General features: G+C 39.7%; 1 protein-coding gene across 1 annotated transcript in view; it reads left to right on the top strand.

Annotated features, from left to right (window-relative positions):
- The first annotated feature begins 706 nt into the window (after window positions 1-706).
- Window positions 707-27603, top strand: part of LOC119778480 (TBC1 domain family member 8) — a 47218-nt gene continuing 20321 nt past the window's right edge. Inside the window, exons 1-7 of the mRNA XM_038277693.1 lie at window positions 707-1078; window positions 9481-9591; window positions 9707-9825; window positions 9912-10140; window positions 11789-12029; window positions 15662-15869; window positions 24061-24258. Of these exons, the coding sequence (XP_038133621.1) occupies window positions 952-1078; window positions 9481-9591; window positions 9707-9825; window positions 9912-10140; window positions 11789-12029; window positions 15662-15869; window positions 24061-24258 (1233 nt within the window). The 5' untranslated portion in view covers window positions 707-951. The remainder of the gene's footprint in view (window positions 1079-9480; window positions 9592-9706; window positions 9826-9911; window positions 10141-11788; window positions 12030-15661; window positions 15870-24060; window positions 24259-27603) is intronic.

Genomic DNA, 27603 nt, shown 5'->3' on the forward strand with positions numbered 1-27603 from the left:
GCCTAAAAATATATGTATTTTTATTTCAGCAGACAACAGGAAACTTCTTTGGTTTTTTTTTTGTCCAAGAGTGCATTACTATTCAGGTCTTTATTTCTTTCCTTTATTTCTTTAATTTTTTCAGTACTTGAGTAGCTTTTTTACCAAATCATTTTTACTCTTAATTGAGTAATTATTTTAAATGGTACTTTTTACTTTTACTTGAATAAAAATCGGATCGTATTACGGAAGAGGATTAAGGTCACTGAAAAAAAAGCGTTAGCTGATTTTTAAATAGTATTTCAGTTTAATATGGGAAAAAAGGAAAGAATTCTGACTTTTTTTCTCAGCATTATTATTTTAATCTCAGAATTTAGGATCTTAATGTAGACTTTTTTCATATTATATTGAGATAAAATAAAATAAAAAAATCAGTTGACTTTATTTTGTTTTTTTCAATGGCCCTAATCCTCTCCTTTACACATCTTTTCCTTCATCCAAAAATTCTGAGATTAAAGTCAGAATTCGGACTTTTTTCTCATATTAAACTGAAATAAAATGTAAAAATGTTGTTGTTCATTGTCAGTTCACTTTTTGAATTTTTTTCAGTGGCCCTAATCCTATTCCGTATCAAAATATTGCATTTTTGGGAACTTCTGAGCTCAGTAAAGGGCGGAGCAATAATTTATTAACAGGGTGATTTGTAGCATAGACGATCTTTGCATGGTGAGTACAGCTGCTGTGGATCTGGGGGGGGAGTGAAGCTGCAAGCAGAAGCAGACCGAAGCCTGCTGCTGTCAGGCAAGCAGAATAATCATGGGCAAACCCTCAAACCCACCACTTTAACTCCAACCACCCCCACCCATCCCACCTCCTGCTCACAGCCGGAGGACAGGCGGAAATCCTCATACTCCTCCGCAGCACCGAGCGACACGGCGGAGGGCTTCCTCCGGTTCCTCCCCGCGAGAAGAAATGTGGCTGAACCCGGAGGAAGTTCTGCTGAAAAACGCTCTGAAGCTCTGGGTGACCGTGAGGAGCAACGACTTCTTCCTTCTACAGAGGAGGAGAGGCCACGGAGAGCCAACGAATAAAATAACAGGTAAACAAAACAAATCCCTCCGCCAAGTTAGGCAGCAGGGGCGGCGGCAGGCTGGATGGGTAGCAGGGAGGGAGGCCAGAGGGAGGCAGGTGGGAAACTCTGCAGGGAGGGAAGGAAGGCTTCCAGGTGTAGGAGGGAGTGTTTCCCTCACACTTTACTGCCATTATTAAATCAAAGTTCACTAAAGCTGCTATCATAATCATGCGCCCTGAAGCTGACCAAAGGACCAAGTTACAGCTCAGCATGGCTTCTAAAGGAGGTGGCCCCAACAGGCAGCTTATCTCATCTGCCTTTTCAACCGTTTTCATTAAATAACAATAATAACAATATGTTTTGAAGAACTTCTACATGCAAAAGTTCAGTAAAGTTGCATAACAATAAGTCTGAACTAAAAGAAGTCCTTAGTGTTTTCCAAAACAGGTTTTTCTACTGTTTTCTATTTACATCATAATTTAGATCTGTATCAGCAAGCCTGCTTTGCCTTTTTCGTTGCTCTCCTTAACAAGAATGATCCCATTACATACATTCCTTTGATTATTGACCAATGGGAGGAAACTGGACCCTCGTCTCAGGGCCCCAAAGGTGCATCAGCTAAAATAAGGTAATAGGAGTGATGCAGCTCTGTGCAACTATTATTCTAATATCTTGCTTTTTGTGTACAAAAGAAGAATAATGTGGATTCTAAGATTCAGGAATGAACTCTATGGTGTTTGCAAAGTTTTATTAACAGAACTACATTTCAACCTTTAAGGAAATATTTTCTAGTATTTTCACATTAAACTAGTATTGCACTGATGCCGTTTTTTGAACTCGATTCCCGATGCCTGGCTGTGCAGGATTGGCCGATACCAATACCATCTGTTTGATTGATATCTGTGTGTATATATGAAGAACTGCATACTGCATTGGATGTAAAATAATTGCAATTTGAATTGAAAAAGATTAATACAAATTGAATCCAGTAAAACTTTTTATTGCCTAGCTGGAATGGGTGACAAGAGTTGAATTAACTTTTTGCTCTCAAAATAGTATCGGTGCCCTATTTATTGGTACTTGCTGATAGAGATACCACCATTTTAATGCTGGATCAGGGCACCGCCTGATACTGGTATCAGTGCAACACTAATTAAAACCAATTCTTGGTGTATTTTGGATATTATAAAAAGCTCTACTGGCTTTCAAAAGCTTTTTTTTTTTTTGCCAATTCCTTTTTGCAAAATATCTCAGTCTAGTTAAGGGCAGATAAAACTTCTGCAAGCGCACACATCAAATGTCGCTTGCGTCTGGTCGTGAACCAGTTTTGCTGGTATGCTTCTGCACCGTCGGTCTGGAATTTCAAGGGGCGCAAAGCCGTTTCCCGCCAAAGCGCAAGGGGGGAGTATTTATCTTCCAAAACAATTAATGGTGCTTCTGCAAGATATCGCTGTCACAAATATGGATCTAGAGGTGATAGACATTGAAGAACAGGTTCTGTTAATGGAGTTGGCAAAAAGACCGATTAACATTTCGTCATAGTTGTCCATTGTAGTTGTTTTTTAAAAATGGCGCGCCCCGGCACTGAATCGAGAAGGACGACCACACTGACAGTCGGAAAGGCATACCAAGGACCAATCACAGCTGCTTTTTGTCTGTGCACTTCCGCCTGAGGTTTGTGCGGGTTTGCAACCGTCCGGCAAGTAGTCAGGATGTTTTTGAGGTGCACAGAGACAGGTTTGATGGTTGCAGAGGCTATGTGTCAGAAGCATAAATTGGCCTTTAAGATTAGATTAAGATTGTCTATGAACAGAAGCCTCTGTTTTTCCTTTGTCTTACCACAGATTAGATTGATCCTATGCTGGACTTTGACTGAACTGCTCTTCTGCAAATAGCCGCACTTTGATCTAAAAGGTTTAAGTGTTTTTTCTGCCTGTAGTTTTTTTTATGGGTTGTTTTCCTGCTAAAAGGTAAACTTTTACATAGTCTCTGCTGGTTAAAAGCATCCCTGCAGCATGACACTACCACCAGTAAGTGAGAGAGGGTGGCGTATTCAGGCTAATGCATAGCATTGTGAGTAAGAACATAATTAAAGACGATTAAACTAAGAAATATGCCCCATTTATTTGGTCTGTGACATAAAACACCAATAAATACACTGAAGTCTGATTCTAACGTTAATACAAGTAAAGACTTTAAGGAGAATAATACATTTGATGGTTTCTGTTTGAAAACAAGGTGCTTTTTCTGCAAAGCTTAGAAGCCAGGACAGGTTTTGAGATTTTGTTTTTTCTCCTTGATACCTAAATGAATAAACATCCTCATCATCGTCCAGATATCCTTTCTGTAATGGGAGTACTTTTGCAATGGGATTTTTTTTTCTTTTAATAGCCTATTCAACTGTTTCCCATTCATACAGCTTCCTCTCTGTAATTGTTTCTGCTCATCAGGCTGTTTGGACTCACTGGAAGTCGTCCCTACAGTCATATGAGTGGCACACAGTGCCTTCTCTGTCTTCCTCCTTCTAGAGAATCCTATTTAGTTTTTTTTTTTCTCCCATAAAACAGAATAGTGGGAACTTCCTGGTTGGGTTTTACCATATATGTGTCTGTCCCTGCAGTTCCCATGGTGAAAGGGGTGAAGGGTCGAGTGCTGTTGTCTTCTTGCTCAGGATTCACTCTTTTAGTGTCCTTCACTTGTTCCAGCAGCCTGAGAAATGACTGTACTGCATGTGGAATGAATGCACTTTGTTACTACTACTCTCCTTTAAAAAAGTAGGCCTACTTGTACATATTTTTTTTGGATTATAACTATACATTTATTGGGATTGTATTATATAGATAGAAACTAGTGCTTTAAGGGAACTAACTGGAAGGTGTGTTGTTCCTTAATATCCGAAAAAATAACCCAGTATGTAGCCATCCCCCTTTTACCTTAATACCCCTAAAATGATTTCGGCTGAACCACTTTTATGCAATCTGTTTAAATCCAGCTGTTCTTTTAAGGAGGCTTTTATCTGGTAGATCAAACTATATCAGATTCACAGCTAAGGCGGGACAAGCTGTTGACAGTGATCTAACCTCTATGGAAGACCGCCATAGCCAGACCCGCCTCCAACTCTGACGGTTGCAGAGGCTATAGTCAGAAGTATAAATTGGCCTTTAGGGACCTTATCATTAGGAGACTAGTAATACAGTAGAGCAGTAGACTAGGACGTCTCTTTGTAGATGTAATGGTGCGAAAAACTCCTCTTAAACCCACCTGATACTGAAATGACTGACCGCACTGGACTGTATTTATACCGCAACACATGCCAGATTTCAACACGATGGTGAGCCGCTTAAACACCACACCAATAGCAAAGCAGACAGTGGTACTTTTAATTACTATGTTAATAGCTGTGTATTTTCAAACCGCAATAAAGATCTTAAAAGAACGATGTATTTGAGTATCTGGGTTACCCAGAACGTAGATCACAGCTGTCAAACTGGTTCCAGAAAGGGCCGTGTGGCTGCAGGTTTTCTTTCCAACCAAGCAATAGCACACCAGACTCCATTCATCCCATCAAGTCATCATGTTCAGATTGGACTCATTTGATGAGATGACTGGAGTCTGGTGTGCTATTGCTTGGTTGGAAAGGAAACCTGCAGCCACACGGCCCTTTCTGGAGCCAGTTTGACACCCCTGACGTAGATTAAAATTATAACTGTTACGTACAATGTGTTGGCGACAATGGATACTAAAATGAGGCATTTAAGCGGATTCCAGAAAAGAAAAAGGAAAGAAGAGGTGCTTGAAGAACGGAATAAATTAACATAAATAAACAGGTTCTTTCAAAGAACCAAATTGGGAGAGGTGGACGTTGCTGCTACAGTGAGGAAAGATGGCGACCAGGAGATGAATGGAGAGAGCGCGGGTGAGGAGGGGGGCTGTGAAGACTATGCGAGGTGGTGTTTCTTTAATGCGAGTGAGAGCGTGCAGGCAGTACAATAATTTGTGCATCATGTGCGGATTAGAACTACTGCGATTGCGCAGACAGAACAAGAGGTTGCGGGCCGTGGGGAGGAGGTTGCTCTCCCTGAAATGAGTTTTTGGAACTTGCGATGTCTGTAACATGTGGTGGTGCGCTGTCACCAATAGTTCCATTCAAGGTGCACAGTCACTATTTTTCCGTGTGTGATGTGTGATCACATACTACTGAGAATTGCATAATTGCATCTTCTTGTCCAATTTATGGAACTGTCGCCATATCCTGAACCTTTATCACGTGTTGTACTTCATATGGGGCCCATCCAGATAATGTTGCTTAAGGGCCTATTGTTGTGTCGTTACGCCATTGGGTTGAAAGGAAGGTGCTGTCCAAGCTTACATCCATCATGGATGACACCTTCCACCCTGTGCACCAGATTGTAGAGGAGCTGAGCAACTCATTTAGTGAGAGATCTTTACACCTTGTTTGTAAAAAGGAATGCTACTGCAGATCATACTTCCCTTCTGCAACCAAACTCTAAAATGCCTCACTACAACAGCAACAGCTTCTGCAATAAATAATGTGAAACTACTATTTGATACCCTGTGCAATAACCTGTTTCTTTATATTTGACACCCAGTGCAATAGCTGTATATATAAATATCCATCTATATAAATAAAAACTTGTTATATGTGGATGCACTGTATATATCCAACACACCTTTTTCTCCCTTTGGCACATTCTTCTTCTTTGACTATTTGAGCTGAGGTAACAAGTCAATTTCTCCACTGTGAGATCAATAAAGTCAATCAACCATAAACAGTGCTGATGTTTGAACAACAGAAAGAAGGAATAGATTAGAAATGCTGTTTATTGTCTGACAGTGGGGAAACTGGGAGAGTTTAGGTTTATGCTGATGTCTGCTTGTAACACAGCCATATGTGTGATGTTACCAGGGTTAAAAGCGCTGAAACCTAGCTGGGTTTCACTCTAAAAGCTGTGAAAACAAACGCATCCGAGCACAGCCGCTGAGCAGTGCTGGGAAATGAAACACCTGCCTTTCACTTTGTTGATCTTATATTCTCCTCTTGTCTTCAAAGCCAAATTATAAGTCCAGTTTAATCATCCAGATATTATGCAGTCAGATTTAAACTTGTATTCAGATCCATCAACATGCAATGGTTGATGTTCAGCGTCAGTGTTTGCAAAAAAAGGGTTTCAGATGGGGTTTCTTTTTTCCTGGAGGTGTTACCAGATCAAAGCTCTTCTGAGGTTGTGGGGACAGACGGATGGTTTCTTGTGGCAGGCGGCTCTGCTGTTTCAGACGATGTGTGGAATCTGAAATTTGGCTGAGAGTGCCTGCTAGAAAAGAACTTCCACACTGCTTGTTCACGGTTTCCACCGGTCATTAAAAGCCATTATATTATTATTTATTTAAATGAAGGCCTTAATTGGCATTGATAATAATGGCATTTAAAATGCTCTATTAAAAAAAAAAAAAAATCTATTTCATCACATATATTATATTACTATATATTTGCGCAAAACTACTTTATTGTGTTTTTATATATTTTTATATATATATATATATATATAAAAAAACTACTAATACTTCTGCCCACTATTGAATTAAACTTGAAGTTTTTGCTGAAATTGAAGGAAACAGTTTATTTTTATAAGAAAAAAGGGATCTGTACTTCTTCCTAAAAACATTTTTTCTACCTATATTTTATATTATCCTCAGTGAGTGAAATTTCGTCCTGTATTTAGTCCGTTTTCGAGTAAAAACTGCTTGATGTTTGTCATCCTACTTACTGCAAAGTAAAGAAAATTGGCTTATCAACAATTAATAAATGGAAATGTTCCAAATATTTGGAAAAGTTTGGAATATTTCATTTGTCTGCATCCAATTTTAAAGGTGTGACTTCAGTGGTCGTCTTACTTTAAAATGTTCTTTTAAGGTAGGACTTTCCTTCTGCATTAATTAAATGTGCTATCGGTTCAGATATGTACCATTCTTAATGGGAGCCACATGTATGCCTAAATATGTGTCATTTTTCTAATAACTTAAAAATTGGCACTTGCCATATATAAAAACCCATAAATACCTCAACAATTATACATCTGTTATTATATTTATCACCCATTGACGCCACTTTTTTCACCTGCTTGATGCATGCTGGGTTGATGACTTCTATGCTGCCTTCATGCGGTCTGGTAAAGATGGTCCTTACCATTTGAAGTGAAGTGAAACATGTTGGATGCTAAGATTATCCTCACCTGTTACTTGGGCAAGTAGCTTCATCTCAAAGCACTTTACATTTCCCCAGATCATACAGTCAAATTAATTCTAAGTTTTCTATCTAAGGAAAGCCAGCTGATTGCATCGATTCATTGACTCCAAGGCAATCCTTCACACTAAGCGTGCTTGTAGCGACAGTGGAGAGGAAAAACCTCCCATTTAACACGAAGAAAACAACAGCGGAACCAGGCTCAGTGTGAGCGGCCATCTGCTGAGGCCGACTGGGGTTCAAGGAGACAGAAGCAGACAAAAAAAGAAACAGAGATACAAAAAGCAAATGTAAACCAGCTCTACATACGGCTCTGTCCAGGAAACAAACATCCAGGCAGACAAGCTCCGAGCCAGCTCCCATGTCAGAGGATGAAGAGAGCACACCCATTTAGTCACAGTCAGAGAAACGGGACTACACTGGAAAAACAGGCCGAACTCAAACAAAATGACACAAGTTTGGAAGGAATGGGGGGAAACAAACTGTAGTTGGTGGCCATTAATAAAATCATCAGTTTTGGGTTTTTTTTCCTTATATCCTGCAGCTCTGAATCCTCATCTTAAAAGGTTTCTGGCTTATGGAGAAAGCTGAGAGATGATTTCATAGGAGATGAACCTGAAACCAAAATAGTCAGGCTGTTTTCAGAGAGCCTAGAAACCCCCAGTAACCCTTCAGTTTGATAGCAATGTTCAGTGCTGAAATCCTATGAATCAGTCAGTGGAGAATAGTTGTTTGAAAGCATTTTCACATTAATGGTGCTTCAGTGTGACGAGGCGCTGCAAATAAGCGCCTTCTGGCACTAAAGAAGGTTTTAGCCTTCAATGATTACGCCTGTTTGTCATCTGTTTCAGTTTGCCTGGAAACTCTGAGCCATAAAACGGTTCAACTTTAGCTGTTTTGGGGGAATAATTTTAATCTCCTGAACATCTGCTGTGGTGATTGGAGCTCAGCTGAAGAAACTGTTTCCTGCCTGATCAAATGCTGCAGCCCTCATGTTTTTAAATGAGTGTGTTAAAAAGCTAACCTTGGATGTGAAACAGAGCTTTTCATTCTCCTTGTGTTCCCTTTTTTTTATAATATCAAGAGGTTTTTATATTATAATATTATATCAGACCAGATTAATTATTAATCGTCGGGTGATAAGATCAACTAATTTTAGATTAATTTATTAATCAATAACTTGCATTCCTGATATCAAATTGAAATGTTAGCATTGGGACAACCCTATTATGCAGCACTACCCTGTTATTTTGAAATAATAGCTGAAAATCTTTATATATAAATCTGTAATGAGGGAAGAGTTTTTTTCTTTGGATTAACTGTACTCACATTTTCTTGTGAAGTGTTAAGTGTTTGTTTTTTGAATTGTTTCATCAGGTCTTTATTATTAATTATAGATTATTTTTTTATTATGTAATTCAGAATATGGTAATATTCCTTTGGGATGTCTGCTTCATTTCCATGATGGTTCTAATTATGTTTCTGCCATAACCAATGTAAAAAATTAGGTTCCTTAGACTAAAGGCCAATTAATGCTTCTGACGCATAGCCTCTGCAACAATCAAATCTGTCTCTATGCGCGACCACACCCGTCGCGCAGACGTTCTGCAACTGTCCTCGCGCACCTCAAAAAACTCCTGACTACGCGTCGGACGGTCGCAAACCCACACAGACCTCAAGCAGAAGTGCGCAGACAAAAAGCAGCTGTGATTGGTACTTAGTATGCCTTTCCGGCTATCTGGGCGGTCGTCTTTCTCAATTCGGTGCCGGGGCGCACCATTTTTAAAAACCAAGAAACAACTACAATGGACAACTACGACGAAAGGTTAATTGAGGACGTTCGCTCCATTAACAGAGCCTGTTCCTCTTCGATGTCTAGCAACTCCAGTGCCACTGTTGTTTTGGAAAATAACCACTTCCGCCGCCGAAGTTCTCCTGAACATTCACTGAAGTTCTCTTGAGGTCTCCAATAGGCTCTCCCTTGCGCTTTGGCGGGAAACTGCTTTGCGCCCCTAGAAATTCCAGACCGAGGGTGCAGAAGCATACCAGCAAAACTGGTTTGTGACCAGATCCAAGCGACATTTGATGTGTGCGGATGCAGAAGTATAATCTGCCCTTAAGCCATCTAGTATTTCAGTGCTAACGCCTGTTCTTGCGGTTTCTTTAGGTCTCCTGGTCGGGGCGTTGGACACGGTGCTGGACTCCAATGCCAGGGTCACACCATTCCGCATCCTGTTGCAGGTTCCTGGCTCTCAAATCAGCTGGGTGATCGCCAGCGGTGAGTAGAATCACCACTTTTTCACCTGTTCCTCCCTAAAAGCCTCTATTGCCATTTGAGGTCACTAAATGTGTGTTACATCGTAGTTTTGTTTTTACGGCTTTTTGTCCAACAGGAGCCACCATAGAGGAAGTAAATGAGCACTGGGGCTGGCTGGTCCGAAACCTACTTCAATCTCTGTCTGTGTTTGAGAACAGAGAAGATGCAGTCGGCTTTGTGCGAGGAAAAGTTAAGGTTTGAATCATGTCTGTTTCCATAAAATAAAATAAAAAATAAAAAAGTCTCCTTCCTGAAATGAGCTGAATGGGTGTCCTGTGCAGGGCCTTATTGCAGAGGAGGTTCAGGGACGTCAGGCAGCTCAGGAGGAGGATCCAGAGAAGTTCAGAGAGGCCCTTCAGAAGTTTGAGCTGCACTTTAGCCTCCCTTCATCAGAGAAACTGGTGACCTACTACTCCTGCTGCTGCTGGAAGGGCCGGGTGCCTCGGCAGGGCTTCCTCTACCTCAGTGTCAACCACATGGCCTTCTACTCATTTCTGCTGGGAAAAGAAGGTATGCAGGACAAACAGTCATACAAAGCACATTTTAGTTTATCAAGAAATGCACTCCGTCTTTATCAGCTATGTTAAACCTTCATAAACATTTTTAAATGTAGCAACTAAGAAAAAGTCATATTTCATTGGATTTTTAGTGATGAAGAAATACAATTAAAGCATGTGAGTCATGCTCTTTTATGATTTTGAATCTTCCTAAGTCAATAATAATCGGACCACCCTTCCACTTCAGGATATATCTCCTCAAGGTGTGTCCAACTACATCCCATTCTTCCTCTTAAAATAGCTCAGGAAGATTAATGGAGAGGAAGATGAACAGAGATCTTCAGGTTTTGCTGCAGATTCTCTATTGGAATCAGGTCTGGACTTTGACTGGGCCATTCTAACACACAGTCAGGCTTTGATCGTAGACATTTCCCATCAGCACCTGCTGTATATTTTCCTATACCAGAGGTCACAGATTAGCGGACCGCGGTCCGGATCCAGACCCGACCTGATTTAAAACATTTATAAATTACGGCCTGTTGTCTGACGACTTAATTTCTAATGTCTAATTTCCCTTGCGTTGCTTCTGTTAAAAGGGTAAAGCCCTCTGTAGCTTAAATTATATTTTTTTATTATAAAAGTCAAGGATGCATTAACAACCTAATTTTATTTAAGTATTAAATTCGGTTTAAAGTTTACAGATTATCTGTTTCCAGATTATAATTAAAAATGTCTGTGAACCTTTACTGGTTGATGATTTTCTTTATTCAAACCCCACTGATTTTCAATTGGTTACACCTGAACTAGAGTGAATCAGTGACACAGGAAGTCACTCGTAGAACGTGACTTGGTCATTTTAACAGTCATTGTTATAATAGTTTTGTCATTCCAGTAAAGTTTTGTGTGATAATAGAATCTCGTTATGATGAGTAGGTCGACAGCCGGAAATGTGTTTCTCTCTTTATATCCTCTTCTGTTTTTGGAGCCATGACACCTTTTCAGTCAGAACTGATATGTGTGTGTGTGTGTGTGTGTGATCTTTTTATTTAAAAGTCGATGTATAACATGGATGCATACAAATCTAATTTTATTTCAGTGTTAAATTCTGTTTCATGTAACAGATTATAATTTAAAATGTGTCCGGACCTTTAGTGGATGATGATTTTCTTTATTCGGACCCTGCTGATGTTTAATTGGTTACCCCTGCACTAAACCTTCAAAACTTTCAATCCATTCCTTCTAAAGAAGAGTCTTCCCAAAGAATGATGCTGACACCACAATGTGTTGGATTGTGGATTCAAACTAGTTTTTATGCAAAAAAATAAAAAATAAAAAACACCTTCTTCCATCCTTTTTTTTTTGGTTGAGTCCAATTCAGTATTTGTAGCAAACTGCAAGTATGTTTTTTGAAAGTTTTCTTCCAACTCTTTATTACTTGCTTCTCTTCCATAAAGCTGCTCTTTTGATGTATTTTTTCACCTAAGCTTTGGATCTCAGCAGCTCCTTAAAAGTTACCTTCGACCTGTGAACTTCTTCTCTGGGTAATGCGCTCTTTGTCCTAAATTAGTCGGCTCCAATAAACTGTATCTTTCTTGTCTCTTATGAATTAATTTTGCTTGTTTTTCTCCTGCATATCACACTTCTCTTTTTTTTGTCCCCAGTGAAGTTTGTGATCCCCTGGGCGGAGGTAACTCGGTTGGAGCGGGTCTCCACTGCTCTGATAACTGAAGCGATCAGGGTCACCACCCGAAAGCGACAGAGAGAGTTCTCCATGTTCCTGAACCTGGATGAGGCCTTCGGGGTCATGGGTCAGCTGGCTGACATCACCCTGAGGCGGCTGCTGGACAGCGAAGGCCTGGAACTGGACAGAGTGCTGCAGCAGACGGCACGCATATCAAAAAGGTTAGATAAAGGCAGATAAAAACAGATTGGAAGAATAAAAACCTAAATAAAATCTTTCATTTTTACTTACTTAGAAGCTTTAAACTGCTTTCCTGTAATGAACAGTTATGATCTATATGAAGACAAGAGGTGATGTCCCACCGTGTGAGAGAGAGAGAGAGAGAGCAGACAGCTCTGCAGTTAAACCAGATTACCTTATTATGTTTTATATTTAAAAGCAAAATTAATAGATAAAACCTATTTCAATATATATTGTAAAAAAATATAAAATAAGCAAAGTTAGCATTAATATACACACTGTTTTTTTAAAGACCTCAACAATATTGAATGGAGTAAGGACGAGCCTTTATTATAAAGTAACAATTCTGCTAAATATGCACGCTGGTAATAAATAATGATGCAGTATTTTTCTAAAACACCCCCATGTAAGCTTTTTGAACATTTTATGATTGCACATTCAATACCATGAACTCCCCCAATAAGTCACACGTATGATTGCATTATCTGTCCCCGCGCACGTGGCTCGCTTTTAACACACCGTGTGGATTCTCTTCTACTCGTATTTTTCTGTGCAATCATGTCAACTTTTGTCACTTGAGGGAGTAACCATCGCGAGAAAGTAAACGGCCTGTGATTGGCTGCTTTTCAGAAAATCACCTCTACTGTTTTCTTCATAGTTGTGGGTAGTGAAGTTAGCAACAAAACACTTTAGGACAATTGCTTTTCTCTTAAAGGCAAGCCAAGTTTATTTACAGAGCACATATCGGTACAAAGAGAATTTAAAGTGCTTTACAATAATTTATCAAAAAAATAAAAGGAAAGTAAAAGAAGAATAGAAGTTAGTAAAGATAAAAACAGGTAGTAAAACTAATAAAACAGTTGGACCATAAATTTAAGCTAATAATACCTCAGTTAGTGGTTTAATTTCAGTAGTCGAAGGCATTTTTTTTTTAAATTGGGGTTTTAACTTTCACTTAAAAGAACACAGGCTTTCAGTATTTTTTAAGTCTTCTGGGAGTTTGTTCCAGATCAGTGGAACACAGGAACTAAATGCTGCTTCTCCATGTTTGGTTCTAGTTCTTGGTGAACAGAGTAGGCAGGAACTACTGTAGAAGACCTGAGTGGTCTGGGAGGTTGATGCACTGACAACAAATCTGTAAAGTATTGAAGTTCTGATCTATTCAGTGATTTATAGACTAACAGAAACATTTAATATTTACTCTCTGAGCTACAGGGAGCCAGTGGAAGGACTTCAGAACCGCGCTCATATGTTCTACTTTCTTAGTTCTAGTGAGAACCTTGGCAGCAGCGTTTTGGATCACCTGTTAAGACACTGTTGCTGTAATCGATCCTACTAAAAATAAATGCATGAATAAGTTTTTCTAAATCCTGCTTTAAAGAGTTGAAATAAAATGAAGTCATCATTAAATAACTGAGTTTAATTCTTTCCTGAATGTGTTCTGGCAGCAGCAGCAATGCGCTCCTAAATTATTAATGTTAAATTTGGAACTACATATGAGCTCAGCTAACGTCTATATTGAGGAATGTGAGTCTTGAACTTCACTTCTAATCAGTTTGCAGCTGCTGTTAATGTTTTTTTTTTTTTTTTGGTGTCCAGCATTTCTTTATAGTCAGTTGATTAGAGAGATGCCTGTTTACGACCGAGTATTAGGGCCAGGTTAGAGAGTTTTTAAAATTTATTGTGAGAATAAAGTCGTAACATTATGAGAAAAAAGTTGTAATGTTACGAGAAATAAGGTCACAATGAGAATAGTCATAAACTTACAAGAATAAAGTCTTAATATTAAGAGAATAAAGTCCTAAAATTATGAGTTTCAACCTAACAGCTCTCTGGAAATTGCCCTGTTGGTTCAAATGTTTAACTGTTTTTAACCAGCTATTGTTTGTGTTTTTTTATTTTATTTATTTTTTTATAATGTGTTTGTTTAAACATACTAATTATTAATAGGTTTTAATAGTTTCTATATGAGCAACAAATGCAATAAAGAGAGCAAAATAAGGAAGAAGAAATAAAACATGTTGCACACATAGACCAAAGGGAAGAAAACAGGAACTGAGAACTTAACGTGTGTATGCAAAAATATATTAAAATAACAGCCAGACTGATACTGCTAACACCGACAAAATAACCTATTATTCATGATGAAAAGTGTTTTTATTCTAAAATATCATTGGTTTATCTGCTCCCTTACATTTTCTTACTCAGTTATAACAATTTAATTTTTTAAATTTGTAAAACGCATGTTTATTCAGTTTGTTTCTCTCACTCTTTTTTATTTGCTTAACTGCAACTGTTCTCATTAGTCTTTCAGAATATTACATTTTGGCACATAAAGAAATTTTCATTTGTGCACAAATCTTAGATTTACCTCAAACATTAGAATATGCTGCTATAAAGATTTCCAATATGCACATGTAAAGATTATAATACGTTTGTTTTGTGAAATTGTGAAATTTTCGATGCATTTCATCGTCTAAAAAAAGTTTAGCACAATTCCAAAACGGTTTGTTGACCTGAGGCGCTGTTAGGGGTTATAATTTGTCTGACTAGGAACCAACTAGCTCTGCACAAGTTGGAGGTCAGGACATTTAAAACACAAAAATAAGACCCTATAGGTATTAAACAAATCAGAGTCTTTTTTTCATTGTAGGGAATTTCACTAACTTCTCAGGCTGGGGGTTAGAGTCCATTCCCGCTGTTCTAACAACCAACTTGACTCACAAATTGTCAGCAAACCGGTTTGCCAGGGTCTCCATACCCTGAGATTTCTTGAATATTGTTCTTAAAACTCTGGTTGGCTCTCCCCAATGAATGGAAACTAAACACAGATATCATTTAGTCAGATGATATCTAATTGTTTATGTTTAATTTATTTCTGTATTTTATCTGTCAATGAGGAAATTGGTTTGACTGAGATTAAAGGGAAATGTAATTAAACTATTATATTGAAGAGCCTTTTATTAGATTTTTTTAAATATTCATTTGCTCATTTGGCTGTGACTCCATCCAGGAGAGAAATATCAGCTGTGCTGCTGCCATTAACACCTTTGTTTATAAATGTTGGAGATCCGCCTATTTTCCAGTGTGGTCTTGTTTCTCTGACTGTGACTGGCTGGATGTGCTCTCTTTCATCCTCTGACATGGGAGCTGGCTCGGAGCTCGACTGCCTGGTTGTGTGTTTCCTGGACGGGACCGCCTTTTACAGCTGCTTTTTGTATCTCTGCTTCTTTCTCCTTGAACCCCAGTCGGCCTCAGCAGATGGCCGCTCACACTGAGCCTGGTTCTGCTGGAGGTTTCTTCCTGTTAAAAGGGAGGTTTTCCTCTCCACTGTCGCTACAAGCATGCTTAGTGTGAGGGATTACCTTCCAGTTCATGCAATCAACTGGTTTTCCTTAGATAGAAAACTTTGAATCAATTTGACTGGATGATCTGGTTTAACTGTAAAGTGCCTTGAGATGACGTGTTGTGAATTTGCGCTATAGAAATAATCAGAAAAACTGAATTAAACTAATTTCTATTTGTTTCAGTGCCGTTACTCTAATCGCAATAAATAAAAATTAATTCAAGTCTAAATCTCAAGCCATCTCTTTTTAATCTTTTTTTCCTTCAGGATCTTAGAGGAACAGGCCATCAGAGAGTACGTCTTGGCTTTGTTTCGGCTCCCCCGTTCAGAGAAGCTCTACGAGGTGGCCTCATGCTCGGTGTGGACGCCGCACAGCCGCTCCCATACAGCCGGGACACTCTACACCACCGACAGCTATCTGTGTTTCTCCAGCAGAGAGGAAGGCAGCTGCCTTTTGCTCATCCCCCTCTCCGAGGTACACAACCGGTTTTCTTCCTCATAATCTTCATTGTCACAGATGGAACAGTCTTATGTAGTCAGTAAAATAATAAATTAGCTTGTTTATTTGTAGACCTTACTGAATGATTGTGGAGCACCCTATGAAAGCCTGGGTGTTACATGGTAATTTTAACAATAAATGTATTATATGTGAAAGCAATAAACATTAGAAAACAAGATTTCCTTTAAAATGTCCCATACATTTTATAAGTTTTTTTTTTTGTTCTGGTCAAGTCTGAACTTGCATGAACCCATGAGAGAATGTGAATCACTTCACTACCTATCAGAGAAGGGTTCCCTCACTTTAAATAAACTAAGCCTGTGGTTGAGCACACATATAAACATTTCTACTGGAAATTAAATGTTTCATCTAATAACCAGTTTTTTCCCACCAACAAAAAGTTAGAGTCGCTGAAAGGTAGTGATGAACAAATCTGTTCAAATCAGGTTTACTTATTTCTTAGAGGACAACTAAGGGAAGCCACATTTTAACTGACTCACAGTGTTTGTTTATAACAAAATGTCGTCTTTGATAGGATTTCTAGCAGTGTTGTTTTTGACAGCCATCTTAGATGTAGTCTTTAGGACGAAAACTATTGTTAGTTTTAGTCACATTCTGGTCATTGCGATATGTGATCGTTTTAGTCGTCTAAAACTTAAAAAGGTTTTAGTCAGTTTTATGTTGCACTTAAAAAAACAGTTAACCTTTATAATTTTAAATAACCACCAGATTATTTACCAGACTGACAGCTCTAGCCTAGATACTACAATAACTGGGTGTAGAATGCTGCTGTGCAGTTCATCATTGCTGTTGGGCAGAAAACTTTGATATATTGAATCTAAATAAATGTTTTTTTGTTTGTTTTTTTATGAAATAATGCCCTACTTTATACAAAATTGTCTCATAAAAGTTGTGAAAATAGCAGATCTAGTTCAACACATCATATTGGTTAATATAGCAGACGGACAAGCTAACTAAATGTACAATAAAGGAATGGTTTTAGACATACGTTCCCATCAAAAAGCAAACACTTCCTGATCTACTATGAATGATGCATTACACACAGATCAATAAAATCTTTATTGCTCCAAAGAAGCAAAGAACGAAATCATTCTTCTTTCTACTTTGGCAGTTTTGGCTTTATTTCTGAGAATTGACCCCTTAGTTACCACTGCTCAGGGGTCAAAGTAGATTATCATACCAAAGGGATCTGATATAACAAACAAATACACAGATAATCTACATAACTGTCTTATAATGCTATGCCAATCCAGACCTAAATTTCAATATATTAACTGAAATGTTTAAATATTGTAGAAATATTCAAAGATCTGTGTACCTTTTAATCTGTGTTTATCCAAAAATAAACAGAATGCAATTAAATATTTACTTAAGATATAATTTAGGGATTACTTTTGGTAGAAATGTAAGTAGCACCTCTTGTGAACTAGAAGAAATAAAATCTTGATTGTTAGACAAAGGGAATTTTTATGCTTGGCAAAGGATGATCAGCCACATAGTTTATTAAGTAGCGAGAGCAGGAAGAGCCATACGGCTAAGAGCGAACCATCTGTGTGGAGCGTGAAGCCCAGACTCTGAGCTACGCATGCGTAAAGACGCCGTTCTGCACAAGCAGAGCTGGAAGAGCAGAGTTTGTCAAAATTGAGCGCGCAGTACCAGACAATTCTGGATCATTTTCTCCCCTTCTGCCATGATCCATCTGTGGTCATGTAGACTGTGCAGCCCTGCATGCCAGGTGAGCTGCATGACATACACAACTCAGCAGCACGACTGATTCTGCTTAGCTTGTCTAAAAGATTACAGCACAATGATGCCTTTTAAACGTCTTAACATTTTAAAAGACCACCCGCGAACAGTTTTATTTAGTTTAGTGTCGTCGACGAAAACTCACCCAAGAATCGTAATGTTTTAGTCATCAAAGATCCATGTTTAGCTCCCCAGTTTTCATTATCATCATGAAAAAAATGAGCGTCAAAGAAACAATTTAGTCATCAATGAGGAAAACAACACTGATGATGGGTAATTTAGTTATTTAATTGTCATTTTATAATTTAATGGTATTAACTGTAATATTTGAGTCAATATAAATAAAATTGACCATCTAAAAAGCAATATCTATATTAGGGCTGGGCGATAATGCAATAACGATATATATCGATCGATAGACGTGTGGCGTCTATCGATAAAAGTTCGATAAAAAAACGCAGTTTTCCTTCCTTCTCATTGTAGCCTAGCATGTAGGTTTATGCTAGTCACTACTTCCTCCCAACCAATCACAATCGCGGACCCAGGCACGCCGTCACAAAGCGCCGCCCTCTCAAACCACAACACAGAGCACATGAAGATGTCGCAGCAAGGAGAGGCGGAGGAAATTGTTCCAAAGAAGGGTTTTTGTAGTTCGTCAGATTGGAAGTATTTCTGTCATGGCAAGTCGGACAAAAAACAAACCACATTCATCTGTAAAATGTGTAGGGAACCAGTGAAAACGAAGTCTGATAAAGCAACCAACTTTTTTTTTTTTTTTATCATCTCAGCCGCTCACAGCCGCAGGCGTACGAGCTGTGTAGGCCCCGACGCGGCTCTCCTCCGAGGAATCTTCGGGAAAATATATATATTAAGTTCTGGGCAGTTTCCCACATTGTTCTAACAATTGAGAGAAAAATGCTGAGGGGCCAGAAACTTCAAAGTAATAACTCAGGTTAAAGCAGGAAACTAACTGAACCAGGTTCAGCTTAGAAGAATGGGGGCAGCGGGGGGGTGGGGATGGGGGGTGGGGGTCCATTTATTTGTTATATTTATTTTGGTCACTTTAGTTTATTCTTTGTCAGTATTTAATAACATAACTCAGGTCTCTTAAGTTATTTTTCTTTAAAACAATTCTGTTATGGTTAAAAAAGTTGGTTAAATAAATATTTAATTGGAAGTCTGTGTTTGTGTTCTTTATTAAAATTAAATCATTTAGCAATATCATAAAATGTCCAGGCAGAGCTGCACATAAAATATGGTTTCAAATCTTTTCAATAATTGTCGATATCGATCAATATGCATTTTTTTTTATCGATAAGCTTTTTTTCTATATCGTCCAGCCCTAATCTATATATTTCATTTTACATTTTTAAGAACATAGTTAAAGATGCCCCACACAGACATACATGTCAATTTAATGTTAAAGTAAGAATATAAACAAGTTTATAAACATATACGGAGGGGGCCATGGATGCACTCCAGGACTGCTTTGAATGCTCTGAATGGGACATGTTCAAATCAGCAGCAACATATGACAACAAGATCAATGTTGATGAGTACGCCATGACTGTTTCAGCCTACATCAACCACTGCATCGAGGACGTCAGCACAACAAAGACCATCACCACCCGAGCCAACCAACGGCCCTGGATGACTGAGGAGGTCCGCCACGCGCTAAAAGCACGGAACTCAGCCTTCAAGTCTGGTGACAAGGAGGCACTGAGGACAGCTAGAGCCACCCTGAACCGTGCCATCAGGTTAGCAAAGCGGAACCATAACCAGAAAATCCAGCATCTGTTCCACGACGCCAACAACACCAGGAGCATGTGGCAAGGCATACGGGCGATCACAGACTACAACACGCCCCCTGCCCCGGTGGATGAAGTTGATGCTGACTTCCTAAACGGACTAAATAACTTCTTTGGGAGGTTTGAGGCACTAAATCGCACTCCAGCAGTGAAGGCTGTCCCACATCAGGAAGAGGAGGTTCTCTGCCTTGACACAGCCGACGTGTGGAAGACTCTGAGGAGGGTCAACCCGCGGAAGGCCCCAGGTCCCGACAACATACCTGGGCGGGTGCTCAAGGAGTGTGCAGGTCAGCTAGCTGGTGTCCTCACGGACATTTTTAACACCTCGCTGGAGCAAGCCACAGTGCCAGCATGCTTCAAGTCTGCCTCCATCATCCCAGTGCCAAAGAAACCTCAAGTCACCTGCTACAACGACTACCGGCCCGTCGCACTGACTCCCATCATGATGAAGTGCTTTGAAAGGCTGGTAAAGGAACACATCGTCTCCAGTCTCCCCCCAACACTCGACCCGTTCCAGTTTGCCTACCGGCGAAACCGCTCCACTGAGGACGCCATCTCCTCTGCTCTTCACCTGAGCCTGGCCCACCTGGAGGAGAAGAACACCCACGTGCGGATGCTGTTCCTGGACTTCAGTTCAGCGTTTAACACCATCATCCCACAGCACCTGGTGGGAAAGCTGGAACATCTGGGCTTCAACACACCCCTTCGAAACTGGCTGCTGGACTTCCTCACCAACAGACCTCAGTCAGTCCGGGTCGGTCAGAACACCTCTGATGTCATCACCCTCAGCACGGGCTCCCCTCAGGGCTGCGTCCTGAGCCCCCTGCTGTTCACCCTGATGACATATGACTGCGTCCCCAGGTTCACCACCAATCACATCGTGAAGTTTGCGGACGACACCACGGTGGTGGGCCTCATCAGGGACGACAACGACCGGGACTACAGAGAGGAGGTGGAGCAGCTGGTGGACTGGTGCAGTGAAAACAGTCTGATCCTGAACGTGGAGAAGACGAAGGAGATCATCGTCGACTTCAGGAAAAACCGCCCCCACCATGCTCCACTGCTCATCAACAGCTCAGCTGTGGAGGTGGTCAGCAGCACAAAGTTCCTGGGGGTGCACATCACGGACAACCTCACCTGGACTGTAAACACTTCATCTCTAGTGAAGAGGGCACAGAAGCGCTTGTACTTTCTGCGGAGGATGAGGAGAGCCCGCCTGCCCCCGCCCATCCTCACAACCTTCTACAGAAGCACCATAGAGAGCGTTCTGACCAGCTGTCTCTCTCTGTGGTGTGGAGGCTGCAGAGCTTCTGACTGGAAGAATGTGAGGAGGGTGGTGAGGACAGCGGAAGGAATCATTGGGGCTCCTCTTCCCTCCATTAAGGACATTTCATCACAGCGCTGTGTGTCCCGAGCCCGTAATATCATCAAAGACCCCTCACACCCCCACCATGGACTGTTCTCCCTGCTGCCCTCTGGAAAGAGGTTCCGCAGCATCCGCTGCAGATCCACCAGGTTGTGCAACAGCTTCTTCCCCACTGCCATCAGACTGTTGAACCTTTGATCCACAATCCGAACTCTGCACCTATTGCACATTATCGGGCATCAAATGCTGCTGAACTTTTAACTTTTAGCCCTTTAAATTGTTCATCTCATTGTATTTTTCAATAACGCATTTTTTGCACAAATGCCATTTTGCACTGAACCACTGCAACTTGCACACTGTCTCTTATCCTCTGCACTGTTCACACTTTGACCACTGCTGCACTTTTTGTATTTTTCTATAACTCGTGCCATTGTGAAATATCAATGCAACGTTCATAAGCTGTATGTAACGCAATTTCGTTCTGTATGCACCCTGTGCATACAAAATGACAAATAAAGAAGTCTAAGTCTAAGTCTAAGTCTAAGTCTAATATAAAAAAACATTTTAGGTATATTGGGGTTTACTCGTCAGAATAATGTCTGACTTAATGAGTTTCCAGTTGTTTCACTAACGGTTAGGCAACTAAAGCTAAAAATTCATCACCTCTAGTCTACTTTACTCAAAGTGAAGGTTTTATTTGAACACATGACTGGTTCTGCTCAGTGTGACGGAATCAGCTCTAAACTAAATGAGAAATGAAGAAAAACGTGTGAGTTTAAATTTATTTAAACAGGTGCATCTCTGTGGGCCCAGATATCTTTTTATCTGAAAGGTTTACTTTGCCAGTTGCTGGTTAAATAACAGGCAGACATTTCCTCTTGTCGATAATGTTTGCCAGCTCACACATTACAGTTGTTTTACAGAAAGTATAATCTGAGAGTTAAATTATGTTATTTATCTCTTAAGGAAAGAAAAATGTAAAGAAATCTGAATGCTAAGATGTTAATTGGAAGAAGGTGATGGCTCCTGTTAGATAAAACTGCCTCTTTATTCTGCATCAATAGTTAAATTCGTGCTTCACTGGGTTATAGTGTCAGTGGGTTTAGACTGAACAAAGCCAACAGTCAAGTTAAACATTTCACCACAATCTCACAGTTTCCAGTTTGCAGTGGTCACTGGGGTTCCAGATGAAATGTGCTCCTGTCTTAATAGGACTAGAGCTTAACATTAAATGTGGTTTCTAATCAACTGGTCAGGTGAACTGTAAGGGTGAAATGTTAAACTGATCCAAGACCATGTTGATCAGTTACGATCTCTTCTGTTAGCCCATATCATCAAGAATGTATTTAGTATTTAGTATTAGGCTTCAAAAACTGATATAGTTAATCAACATTTTCTTAAAATAAGTGCATTTGCAGTTAATCGGAGCAGGTAAATAAGATGATCTTCCAAAGGAATTAGTATTTTTGCCCTTTTATTAGATATGATGAACTTTAAGTTCTTATTTTAAATGCAAATGATTATATTAGCCCTTTTTACCTACTTGCTCAAATATAGGGGAAATACACTTTATTCAAGAAAAATTATTAAATTTAGCTGTTCCAAAAAAGGAAATTTAAAAACAATCCACTGGACTTTGTTTCCAAGTTTGAAGACGTTTCACTTCTCATCCAGGAAACTTTTTCAATTCAAAATGTCTGGAGTAGTGTTGAGTTCAAAGTTTTATACAGTAGCCCATTAAAACCTTGTTTTTGTTTTGAAAACATGCAAATTGAAACGGACGAAGGGGTTCATCCCTTTGGAATGGGGGTCATTTGGCTTCTTTTTTTACCCTGCAAAGCCCCATACCCGTCTAAGTGTCTGTGTACAACATATGGGATGGCAATTTTTTTGTGCAAAGACATTGCCATCGCTGGAGTCTCTGAAAAACTCAAGAGGATTTTCTCCAAACACAAAATCCCAGTACATGTCAAACCAAACAAGAAAGAGGCTAGTGCTAGTAGATCTTTTATATTGGAGAAACCAAACAACCTCTCCACAAACGCATGGCCCAAAAGAGAAGACCTTCCTCCTTGGGAAAAGACTCTGCTGTCCACCCGCACTTTATGGAGAAAGGACATTCTTTTGAGGACCAGAATGTTCACATTCTGGAAAAAGAATATAGGTGGTTTGAGAGGGGTGTGAAGGAAGCCATCTATGTTAAGAAAGAAAAAACAACCTTAAACAGAGGAGGAGGACTCAGGTTTCAAAAACTTACAATGCAGCTATTGAGTTAATCCCTTCCTGCTATCATTGCAGCCCCAGCCTCTGTACAGGGGAGCAAAGGACCTCGCCTTTTCAGCCAGGCCAACAATTCCCCTTAACAACCCCCCTTTCATACATTTAGACGGGTATGGGGCTTTGCAGGTTAACAAAAGAAGCTAAACGACTGCCATTCCAAATGGGTGGACCCCTTCGACCGTTTCAATTTGCATGTTTTCAAAACAAAAACAAGGTTTTGATCGGCTACCGTATAAAACCTTGAACTTACCGCTAGTCCCAACATTTTTTAATTGAAAAAAGATTCCTGGTGGGGAAGTGAAACGTTTTTAAACTTGTTTTTAATTTATCTTTTTTTGGACCTGGATGACTGAGAATCTTCAACAGCAAATTTAGCAGTTTATGTTTTTAAATGCAGGGTCCCTAACAGGAGCCAGGAACCGTTCTACAGGGCTACTGGTTCCTGTTGGCCCCTCTCTAGAACTGCTCTTGGTTTTCAGATGGATTGTAATAAATAAAAGGCTTGGTGACAAACTTTCCATGAATAAAAAGAGATAGTCAGCCTGCTTTTTACCCTCTTCTTTTTAACCACGTGTGTTCATCATGCCACTATTGCGGTTTCTTCATAATGCTTCCCGCTTTTACAAAAATTCTTTCTACCTCCACCCAACTGGTATATTATGTTTTATTTCTTGAATTATTGTGATCAAATCCTCTCAGGCAATTACTTAACCTTTTTCAAACACTAGTAAAACGTTTTGTGATCATTTCAGAGTAATTTAATAAAAAACAGGAGCTTTATTTCTACAATATCAGGCCTCAATCCTTGGTTCAACAGCCACACTTTGTGCTCGATTACTCCTTCCCTTCTGATTTTGCTGAGGGGTAGGAACATATTTACACCATCATTTCTTTGTGGACAGACTGATCCTATTTTACCTTTATTTATTTATTTTATTTCTTTTAGGTTTTGTCCATAGAAAAAGCAGAGAGCACCAGCCCCCTTCCCAACCCTGTAATCGTGAGCATGCGGACCAAAAAGGCCTTCCAGCTGATCGAGCTGCAGGAAAGAGACGAGCTGGTGGAGAGCATGAACTCCAGGCTCAGAGCTCAGCAGTGGAAACACTCTGTGTTTCGCAATAAGAGGGACAGCAGGAGGAGTGTGGTGAGAATGTCAGCGAACTCTTTCACAACACACTGATTTATATATCTTAATTATTTCACCTCTTAGCTTTTCTGCTAACAGCGCAAACTAAGCACTTTGCTCCGTTTCTAACTCTATTCTTATAAGCTTTACAGAGCATTCAGACTTCAATGTTTAATCAGAACATAGTAGTACTTGAAACTGCTCAGAGGAAACTGAGTTAAACAGACCAGAAAAGCCAGTCTGACGTTAGCAGCAAAATCATCTGACATCCAAAAAGTTAATCCAAAGTGGTATTCTTGGATTTCACATAAAAAGTGTAAATAATCACACGGAGACATTGTGTTGCTGACATTTAAAGGCTCCTGCTTGTGTTAAGATAGGGTCAGATGTTTGTTCCTCTGCTCAGATTGACAGATATCCTCTGCCACTGTTCATTTCTGCTCCTCTTACCCCCAGATTCCACATACTCCGTCAGCGCTGCGCCCCGCTCACTGAATACTTTCACATCCACCACTACTCCCCGCACGTCACTGTCCACGTACGTCTTCTCTGTCCGTCGCCATCAAAATACGGAGCCGAGCTATTTTTTGTTCCGCTCAGGTCCGGCCAGGTCAAGATCAGCAATTGCAATCGCACCAAACAGGAAAAAGAACGTCAACAAGATCTGGTTTGTCAAATTAAAATATAATAACGACTGATTGGTAACTACAAATTAGAGCACAATTCTTATATATTCCCAAAAACGAAGGCCGTTAAATTAAGTGATTGGATGGAAACTATTGGTACTTCAACATATCGGGAAGATGATTTCTCATCTCGATCAAAATATTTATTTTATACTGACAGGCTTAAAGTTAGTGTTGCGCCGATGCCATTTTTTGGCCCCGATACCCGATACCTGGCTGTGCAGTATCGGCCGATACCGACACCATAATAATGTAAAATAATTGCCATCATGGCTTTGTCAAGCTGCTGCCTACCTTTGTGAAGCAGGAAAAAGACTAATACAAAGTGAATCCAGTAGAACTTTTTATTGCCTACCAGAAGTGGGTGACAATAGTTTAATGGCTCTCAAAATGGTATCGGTGCCCTATTTGTTGGTACTCGCCGATACCGATACCACTATTTTAGTGCAGTGCCCCGTCCGATACTGGTATCGGTATCGGTGCAACACTACTTAAAGTTTAATCACATTCAGTCAAAAGAAACTTCTTATCGCACGCCTGGATGAAGAGATGCTGAGTTTGGAAGTAGAGAACAAACGGTTCATAAAAAATCATTTTGTATGATCCTATTATCCCTGTTACAAAAATCCACAGCAAAAACAAAATATTTGCGCATTTAATAGATGCTGTTGGGGATTTTTTTTCTTAATGTGTGAAGTTTAACGTTCATTTCCGCATGTTTTGCTCCTATGAATTTTGGCAAAAATATTGCGCATGATATCCTCAAACTCCGAAGAAGTCAGAGCTATCCAAGATGGGAGCAACGGCGGAGGCTGTAGGCTTTGCGTTCTAGAGAGCAGTGGAGCAGAACGATGACGGAGGATGTGGGATTTCAGGGTTACTTTACCTTCCTCAGTGGAGGTAAAACCCCCTTCTTCCTGTCTGGAGATTTTCCTCACTCATGTTAAAGCTATTTATCCACGGGTAACAATTACAGGAAATATATCAGGAGTGTGGCTTAAACAGCTCATTTTTTCTGGAGCATTTCTGTTCCTTTTATGGAGATTCTCAAGCAGAGAGGTGGTTAATGAGTGGCAAGCAGAGACGGTTTGAACATGAGGAGCAGGGTTGAACGGCAGGAATAACATACTTCTGTAATTGACATTTAATCTGAAGAGAGAAATTAAGTGTTAAGTGCAGTGAGTATATGTATACTTGACTTTTTTTTTTAAAGCAAGTGCAAATTGTCATTTGAGAAATCAGGATAACATCTGAGTGTAAAAATAAGGAATTCTTTTTAACTGAGAATGCATACTTTTAAAAACTCTCCTTATGTAAATCCTGCTTCTCAGTAAGCATGTGAACACCCAACATGTTAAAGTCTCAAACAGATCATTTCAGAAAGGCTTTTCATAGGATGTGAAAGTGTGGGATGATTCATAAGTAACAGTGTTAAGGTTATTTTTAGCTGACGAAAAAAAGGCACTATATTAGCCTCTAGAGAGGAGAAGCTAAGAATTTCCTTTTTTTTACCCAGAGTGTCTGTAATCAGTGTAGAGCATTTCAATATAAAAACAATATTTTATTAATCTCAAAGGAAAATTAAATGTTGCACCATTTCTTCTGGGAGTTGTGTAAGGTGTGGACAGCTGTATGCAGGAAGGATCATCTATAGTGGTCCGTCTTGGATCGGATCTGGAGCAGCCTTTCACTGAGGATGCTCTCCTTTAAGTTTTTTAACCTTCTTTAAATCTCTGTCTGCTCATATGGTCATAAAGCATTGCCCACAATGATCTTTGGAAGATAAGGCTTGAATTTCCTGCTTCTCTCTCCTCCCATTGCTCCTACTTTGCATCCTTGACCTCCTTTCAGTTAACTTAATCACTGCCATTAAAATGTCAAATAAAATTCAACATAACATGAAGTTTTGTACATTGCCTGAATCAACACTGCTTGCATCTAATTCTACTAAAAGACCAGTAATCAGCAACCAATATTATATTAGTTGAATAAGTGATACAAGCTGAGTGGTAATTAGATATTTAATTTGTTAAATAAGAACATTTTATATATGCATATATATGTCGGGTTTTTCAGCAAGTATATTTACATTTCAGAGAAAACTTAAAAACATTTCTAGCTCTAAAGGTAAAGCTAGAAACATCACACCTTTTTGTTCTGATTATATTCAGAAATCAGATTTAAATTTCAAATCATTCTGGCTTAAACATGTATATAAATCTACTCTTTATCAGATGAAATTGTCCCAAAATTTATAAAATTTCTATTTAAAAAAAAAAATCCTTTCATACAATCTGTGGTGTTTTTCGTTATCTTATGCAGGCCAGTTAGTTGTACGTCAGCCTGAACGCCTAAATTCGGCCAATATGAATTTTTTTATTCATATGTCGCAGCTAATATACGCAGCGATTGAAATAAGAATCATTTCCTTTCCCCTTGAGTTCCATCCCCATGTTCACGGGGATGAACGTCTGTGTCTTCGGCAGGCGTAGAGCTAAAAGAACTGGCAGCGTTGCGAGGCAAGGGCTCAAACATGTACGGCTGTAAGCCTTCTACACCAAACCAAGCTTCTGCCGCCCTGGCGTCCTCTTCCACAACATCTTTGTCCCCGCTTTCCTCCTCTAAATAAAAACTGTATGACGGAGGAGACTCATGGTTAGCAAGATTCTTCCGACAA

Source organism: Cyprinodon tularosa, unplaced genomic scaffold, assembly GCF_016077235.1.
Source record: "Cyprinodon tularosa strain WSP-4 unplaced genomic scaffold, ASM1607723v1 ctg134, whole genome shotgun sequence".
Taxonomy (NCBI): domain Eukaryota; kingdom Metazoa; phylum Chordata; class Actinopteri; order Cyprinodontiformes; family Cyprinodontidae; genus Cyprinodon; species Cyprinodon tularosa.